This window comes from Triticum dicoccoides, chromosome 7A (assembly GCF_002162155.2).
Source record: "Triticum dicoccoides isolate Atlit2015 ecotype Zavitan chromosome 7A, WEW_v2.0, whole genome shotgun sequence".
Classification (NCBI taxonomy): domain Eukaryota; kingdom Viridiplantae; phylum Streptophyta; class Magnoliopsida; order Poales; family Poaceae; genus Triticum; species Triticum dicoccoides.
In genome coordinates this window covers 33108427-33116666 of record NC_041392.1, presented here as the reverse complement: position 1 = coordinate 33116666, position 8240 = coordinate 33108427, and the positions used below count along the sequence as shown (strand labels likewise).

The 8240-nt window shown below is 45.2% G+C and overlaps 1 protein-coding gene across 1 annotated transcript; it reads left to right on the top strand.

Moving 5' to 3' along the window:
• LOC119329398 lies at positions 1-4677 on the top strand. Its single transcript, XM_037602440.1, has 5 exons — positions 1-18; positions 667-1936; positions 2131-2284; positions 2362-2423; positions 4323-4677. The coding sequence occupies exons 2-4, from the start codon at positions 716-718 to the stop codon at positions 2385-2387; spliced, it is 1401 nt and encodes a 466-aa protein (XP_037458337.1). The 5' UTR covers positions 1-18; positions 667-715; the 3' UTR covers positions 2388-2423; positions 4323-4677.
• Positions 4678-8240: the final 3563 nt, after the last annotated feature.

Here is an 8240-nt window from a genome sequence, read left to right as displayed (position 1 = left end):
GGCCTCTCCCAGATCGAGGTACCGCAAATATCTCTTGCTAATCCACTTGCCCCTTGATGGGCGCCTTCCTGATTTGGTGCTAATTGTTTTCCCTTCGATTGTGCATAGTTTGTGACTACAGAAATGATATATGTGATGAGTTGACACATAGCACCAATGCGCAAATTCTGCAAGCCTGTTCCTGTTTATTTTTTGTATGGCACAGCCTGATTTTGCGTCTATTTTGTTCGTACTCGTTCCCTATGACGATTGATGAGTAGTTGAGTTCTGTAGTTTTGTATGGATCGTAACGGTGCCTACATTGTCCTGTCCACAGCTTATTTGTGATCTGTTACTGCTAGTACAGCAAAGGCTGCACGTTGTCCACTTCTTGAATGGTTTAGTTGTTGGAGACATGTGTACAATGTAGTTTCGGTGATCCTCTTCGTAGCTTATTTTGTGATCAATCTGCTAATTGTGCAAGGCAGTACCAAGGTCCTTTTTCTTGAATGTTGTAACCTGATAATCTGAGTTGTTGACATGTATATGTTGCAGTTCAATAGGTGATAACCTGATAATCTTTTTCATTTGACATGCAAACATGAATGCCGTTTATAAGTTTCCGCTGATGCCTTGATGAGCTTTAAACTTTAATGCCCTTTTGCATGATTCATGTGTTTATTGCAGTAGGGCAGTGCACTGACTTTGTGAAGGTTCCTGGAAATACTTGTTTCAAATGGCTCAGCAAGCGGATGGCATTTATGATGTGCCGGACGGGCCTCCTTTGATGACTATCAACTTGAAGCTGAGCAGCGAAAATTCCTTTTCAGAAATGCACCGCTCCTACGCAAGCCAGATGGAGCGCCTACGGAAACATCTCAAAAAGAAGTTTAAGACCCTCGTGAAGGGCAAGAGGAAGTTTCATCTCACCCCAGATGGGTTAGCTGTTTTCACGGTTGCATTTACTGATGGTGAAAGGACTGTCAGGGCGATCATTGAAGGAAGGCATATGTGGGTGAGAGGATTCGAAACTACAGATGGACAGGTGTATGAGTTCAAGGAGAAGAACCAGGGACATGAAACAAAGAAGTATATCAAAGGGTCAATTTTACTTTCCCATGGAGGAGGGTATCCCACGCTACTACGTGAAGGCCCTCCACTTGAAAACTTTGAAGTGGGCTATCCTGCTCTAAAAGATATGCTTGATCAGCTATCTCATTTTGATCCAACCAAGTCTTCTGTCAAGTCTCTGCGTGCAATGGCGGCACTGATAATACACACTGCTGAGAGCATAAAGAACAACTTCATCTGCTTAATTGTTCTGAAATCGCTCGATCCAAAGCTGGGTGCAAGGAAACAAGAGTTGACAGATCTGGGAAATGGATACATCCGTAGCTGGGCAAAGATATCAAAGCTAATCCTGAGATATCTTCACATTTCAACCAAGGTTTGGGATGTAAATGAACAGAAAAAGGTTAAAAATGAAGAGTTCTATAAAGTTCCATGCTGGACAAATGATCCCAAGGATGTGCTCAATCATATCATATTCATAAAAAGTGATGAATATCTGGATAGTGTTCTGCATGTACAAGATGGCCAAACACGAACCCTACCAGATGTGCTTCAAGCTTCTATAGGTGTGGTTGTCGTGGGAGGGGTGAACCTTGCCTTAAATTATGCAACAGATATTCCCTGTGTTGCTCAAGTGCTACTGCGAGCAACTTCATTGTCCTCAAATGTCCAGGTCATTGAAGGAGAGTTTCCCATCTACACAGACGGACACATAGACTTGTGTACAATGCATCTGAATTTGAAGAAAAAGGAAGGACATCAAGAGGAAGTGGTTAAGTTAACACTAACAGTGAGTGCTTTGCGACAGGCGACTGCAGATGCAAACCAAGTCCATGATGAGGGTGTGTACTGTAAAACGACTAAAGGATGTGTTAAGGACAGTAAGGTACTCCCTCCCTTCTATTCTCTTTGATGTTTAAGAGTTGCGCACAGTCATTACCACATTAAATTTGTCTCTTTCTATTTATTTATTACTCTAAAAGCACCCGCGATTAGCGGGCAGTGAAAAAGGTTGACTAAAATCTATGAAATAAACAACCTTTATGTTGAATTGTCAGCTAATACTTTTCTTAAATATAGATGAGCACCGCACAACTGGAGCTATATTCAGAAAACAGAGAATTATTCGATAAACTTGTAGACGAAAGAGTTGCGGAATCTCAAGCAGAGTACCCAACGATGGATCCAATGCTGCTGCTATGCAGTAAGAAAGAGTCGCCACTAAACTTACAAGGTAAGACTGTAAAACAATGTATTTGCATCTTGTAGTGTCAATAAAACTTATTAACTGTGCTGATTTCCATGTTCCAGACATTGGTGTTGGGCTGGTGTGCTGATACTACCATGAAAAGCAGCTGAGTTCCAGGCCATTGGTAATTCTTGGAGCCCTTGCTTTGTTGATTTGTCGCCTATGCATGTGTGTGCAGCTGCCTGCCCTTGCTTTGTTGGTTTGTCGCCTATGCATGTGTGCGCAGCTGCCTGAGTGTGGCTCTGTCTTGGTAAATTTTGTATCTGTGGCTCTGTGTGTACTTAATTTACGGTTGCATGTGTTGCTTCACACGAACATTGGGAAGTTATGATACTTTTCTTATGGTGTTTCCCTTTTAGTTGTGATGGGTACGAGCAGAATTGAACTTGTGCCTGCCTGGAGGCGTAGTGAAAGCTGCAGTTCAGATCACCATTTTTCGGTCAACCTATACTTCTTTTGTTTGTGTATTTTTTGAATTTTCTAAAACATATGTGCCTTCTGTTAATACTGTCTGTTGCGTCCTACTATCTCATGTTGTGTGCCCTGACACCATTTCTAGTGCCATCGTCATCTGGTGCTATATTAGGAGAAAAATGGAAACAGCAACTACCTCTGCTTTTATGTTGTTGGTTGGTCTTGATGATTGTCAAACATCATATTGATAAACCAAAAGGTTGTGTTTTCAATCCCTTCTGAAGTACTGAAGATAAAAAAGTTTTGGTGGTGTTTTATTGTCTGTTGCCTACGTTACACTAGCGGAGTTAACACATATTGTTGCATGCTCCACCAGTGTGGCCAGTTGGCCATCATGAAACTTCAAGTTGTTGGTGTGTAACTTCGAATTTGATTTCTTCTATACTGTATATGCGTGTGCTTTGTGCTGACAACTGGTCTTGTGTTTATTGAAAACTTTTTTCTGATCATCGGAAATCTAAGAATGATGGGAATTTGAAGTTCATTTTTAACGGACTTCTCCCTTTATCATGTAAACACCCTTGACCTATGTTAATTTAGTCCGGTTAGTTATGTCTCAGTTGATCAGACTGATTATGTGCATGTGATCAGTTTGTTGGCATACTCTTTTCAAGAGAAAATGGGTTTTCTACGATTGAATATCAATTTTATTGTTTACAGAGCATCATGTACACAGGCACAGAAGTAAGACTAATCTTCATATTGAAAAGGAAAAATGGATGTTATAGATGAGGCCTATCTAGCTTCTTTCATATAGCTGAAGTTTTTTTTTTCTCTTGTAGACAAATCATTTGCCGCTCTTCAATTAAGCAAGACTTTCCACTTATTTGCGTCCCTGCTTCAGTAAATTGCTAATATGCATGTAGTTTGACCATTTACTTATGTATGGGTCATGCATTACTGAATTAGGTACCGCAGCATAAGCTAGCCCATGGCATTTTAGCAAATTCATTATGTGTGATATCTGTTGAGCTTTCTATAAGCAACCATTTGCAGCCAGCAGCAAAAATGCAGTACTTCTTACAGTATGAGTTTGCAATAGAGTCTTTATGTAGCAGCAAATCTCGATTTTTTGTCCTTTGTGCTTTTGATCCTGATGGTTTTTGGCATAGCAATGTTTGTTTACCATCTTGATGCTTATTTGAATCCGTTACAAGTCGCTACTGTACTTGGATTCCCCACAGCCCCAGATTTATGGAACCAGACTGAATTCTGGATTGGATTGTGGTGCAGAATGTACTAGCATAAGACAGCCCCACTGAGAATCATATAACCACATTCTGTTCAACTTGTTAAATGCATATTTCTTCTGTCCGTGCATTCCCTGCTCAGGGCACACATTCATTTGTGTGGCTGAGTTAGATAAACGGCCAAATATCTCTGCAGTTACCTGGTATATGGATTGATACAACTAGGTTTGTGCTCATGAAAAAATCTTCCTCTTGAGGTCTCCAGCTACTCAAGATCATTTTGATGCCTTTGCTCTTTGAACTTGAACTGTGGTCATTCTGTCAGATACTTATGAGCATGTACATTTTTCTTGGTGCAGGCAATTAGATAATGTAAGCTGAAAGAACGAGTATTCCTGAAAGATGATGAGTGCGAAGAAGTGGTCCAGGGGATTTTATTCTCTTGAGAGGATAAATTAGACAATCGTTGCATTTCTTGAATGCCTTGGAAGAACATAGGCCACTGAAAAATCTTGAGTTCTTCAGAGACATGTCTTGGAAAAGATTATGCAACTACTCTCCTGGAAATTTTCTATATGGAGGAGACGTGGAAAAATTAACTGGTGCAGTCTTGGTGACGAGAACTCAACGTTCTTGTATGTTGCTGTAAATTGCCAAGCGAGGAGAAATAAATGAGGTTGCTGGTACATAATGCATCAAGCGCTTTCATATTTAGCAAAAGTTACAAATTGCCACTGTCTCGGGAACCTGTCGGGCTCTCCCCCGCACCGACTACCAACAGTAAATGTCAGTCACCTGTGTCAGTCTCGGTGGTCTATCCGATACAGTCTCTTGGAAGGAGATTGTTAAAAGCGCTCAGGTCCTGATGGATTTACATATGATTTCTTCAAAAACAAGCTGATGTTAAAGAAAGAGGATCTGATATCCCCTCTTTAGAGAGTTCCATGCAAACAAGTTCAACCTAAGGAGGTGTTTGTTTCGGCGAAATCATATTTGCCCGTCACCTGTTTACGCCGTAAAGGAAAAACGTTGCTCGTGTTTGTTTACTCCACGACGTAAACGTATCCCTCTGTAAACGGGTCCGGCCGCCCACCCCTCACCGGTAAGGTCGCGGTATCCTGCCCCACGAGCCCCCTCCTCCCCGCACGACCCCTTCATGCTCTTCCGCCGCCACCGCCTCCCCAATCTCCTTCGAGTTCGGCGCCGGCGCCTCCCCCATCCCCTTCGAGCCCCCCTTCGTCTCCCTCGCAACAACTGCCTTGCCCAACCGGTCATAGTCAACTCCTTCGCCATCAGCCATGGTTGCCTGACGAACAGGAAGAGTTTCAAATCGGAGCAGCCGGCGGCGCTTGAGATCGGATGCGGATGGCAGCGGCGCAGCGCACATGCTCGGGGACAGCCAGTGGTGCAGCGCACAAGATCCGAGCGGCTTGCAGGCTTGATTTCGGAGGCGGCCGGCGGCGTTTGAGATCTTGGCGGCAGGGGCCGAGCAAGAGCAGGCCATCTACGGGAATGATGGTGGCCGGCGGCGTTTGAGATCTTGAGCGGCTGGGGCCGAGCAAGAGCAGGCCATCTACGGGGACGATGGTGGCCGGCGAGCAGCAGGAGCGGCTGGGGCCGAGCAAGAGCAGGCCATCTACGGGGACGATGGTGGCCGGCGAGCAGCAGGAGCGGCTGGGGCCGAGTAAGAGCAGGCCATCTACGGGGACGATGGTGGCCGGCGAGCAGCAGGAGCGGCTGGGGCCGAGCAAGAGCAGGCCATCTACGGGGACGATGGTGGCCGGCGAGCAGCAGGCGGGCCGAGCAAGAACAGGCCGACGTCAACAGATCCTTCATTGTTTTCACACCAAAGATTGAATGTTTCCTGAGACCGATTTCTTTAGTGCACAGCCTGATGAAACACAAGTCATGACAAACAGACTCCAGCTTCTGATTTGGGTCCTCATTGATATGATTCAATCATGGTTTATAAGGGCTGCTCAATTGTTGAGAACTTTGTTCTGGCTTCTGAATTAGTGCGGTCTGCAGATAAAGAGGAAACCAATGACTGCTAAAACTGGACTTTCAAAAGGCGTTTGACACAGTGCTTTGGGATTGCCTCTTCCAGCTATGCAGCACCGGAATTTCCCTACGGATTGGATCAAATGGGGTCAGTGTATGTTACAGTCAGGGCAGGCTCAGGTCCTTATCAGCGGTATGGCAGGTGATTCCCTGTGGCCCTACCTTTTTTATTCTGGCCGGCAGTGTCCTTCAGAGGATGACTACCTCAGGCACCCGTTCCATAGCAGTAACGGGCTAGCGGCAATGGCCCACTTTCAGTTTACACAGTAAGCTGATGACACAGTCCTACTGCCACACGGTTCGGTTGATCAGGCTAGAAGGGTTAAGCAAATCCTGCAGGCCTTCTTGGACTTTTCTGGTCTCAGTACTAATTGTCATAAGAGCACCTTATTATTCATATCAACAGTGAGGAGGCTGCTGAAATTGCAAGTGTTTTAGAGTGCCCCATCAGCTCACTGCCTTGCACTTATCCTGGCCTCCCACTATATAAGCAAGACTCCGCAGGCCGCGACATCTTCTCCAACCAGTGATACAGAAGATTGATAAGAGACTAGCTGGATGGATGATGCCATGATGATCAATGCACTCTTTCAGCAATCCCAAGTTACTACAGACGAAAACATCAGCAAGGTCAACAAATTAAGACGCTCCTTTCTCTGGTAGAACAAGAAGAGAACTCACGGCCGACAGTGTTATCACCTGGGAATATGTTATCACACCTAAAGAATCTGGGGAATTAGGATTCCGAGATCTGCTTGCTCATAGCACCGCTGTCCTCTGCAATTTTCCAGCATGCTCCTCCATGGCAACACTATCCCGTGGCATAATTGGCTCTTATCTGTCTATGGGACCTGTCTGTTCAGTCCTTTGAAGCATAGAAATGACACGGCCATCTGGGCAACCTTCAAGTCAGTACTCCTGCTGGTACAAGATGCGACTAAGTGTTGTACCATTCCCGATTTTCCCTGTCATCTTCATGTATGCGCAAGATCAGTACTGCTGGGTTAATCACAGGTCACTTCCAGCGGCTGGGAGCCTAAACTGAGACCTACTCGATCTGCTACAGGCTACAGCCTCTCCGAATTGCTGCAGATTCTGGAAAATTTTCTTGTGATTGAAGGCCGCGATGCTGGTAGTTTAGAAACTACAAACTACTTTTATTAGATGCTAACTTTCAGAAGAGTATCCTGAAGTTGCTACTTTCACCTGGCATCCCATAATATGATGACGAAAGGGTTGGTGCCAAAGATGCATGGTGCAATATTTGTCCAGGTGTTGAATCCATTGAGCATATTACGTTGAGGTGCAGATTGATGCAAAACAATTTGTCAGCATTTGAATCTTCAGCAGCCAGCTGCACGAGCCACATCTCTACTGCAATTCGTCCAGGGCCAACACCTCCAAGCATGGCCGCTCGTCTCCGCGGCCTGTGCTGCTGAACTATGGCACAGCCCTAATGAAATGGTTTTCAACAGTCAGCATTTCTCTGCATGGACATGCTGTTCCAAAGAGAAGCTGACTCTGTAGCACTTCTTCTACGGGCAGAAAATTTGGGCGCCGCACAGTTGCCTATGTTTGCCTTATTCCTTCGGTTTCTTTCTTCTTTCTTCCTTCGTTCATTTGTTGCCGTTGTCTTCGTTTCTGTTCTGTCCCCAGTTTGCTGGACTGTTTGGTCCATGCGGTCTCTGTAACACTAGGCCTTTTTGCCTCTCATGGCTGGCGATCTTGCTCTCTTCGGCGAGCTCGAGAGTGGTGATCAACGGGTGTGCGGGAGAGAAGTTCATGCATGCGTGTGGGCTGCGGCAAGGGGAATCCCTCTCCCCAATGTTGTTCGTTATTGCGATGGATGTTTTGACAGCGATTGTGGTGAAGGCTCATGACTCTCAAGTCCTAAGTAAGATGAACTGCTGCAGCCCATTGCAACGTCTATCTCTTTATGCGGACGATGTGGTGATGTTTATCAAACCCTCAAGGACAGGCATTAGATTGGTGGAGGAGGTCCTGCAGATCTTTGGTGAAGCTTCTGGACTCAAAATCAACTTTGCGAAATCCTCGGCCATTCTGATCAGGGCCGAGGAGGGATATGAAGAACTAGTAAGAAGTGCAATGCCCTGGAAGATTGACCGGTTCCCGTGCAAATACTTAGGTTTGCAGCTGAGTATCAAGCAATTAAAGAGGTCTGAATGGCAACCGATGGTGGACGCTGCAATCAAAAT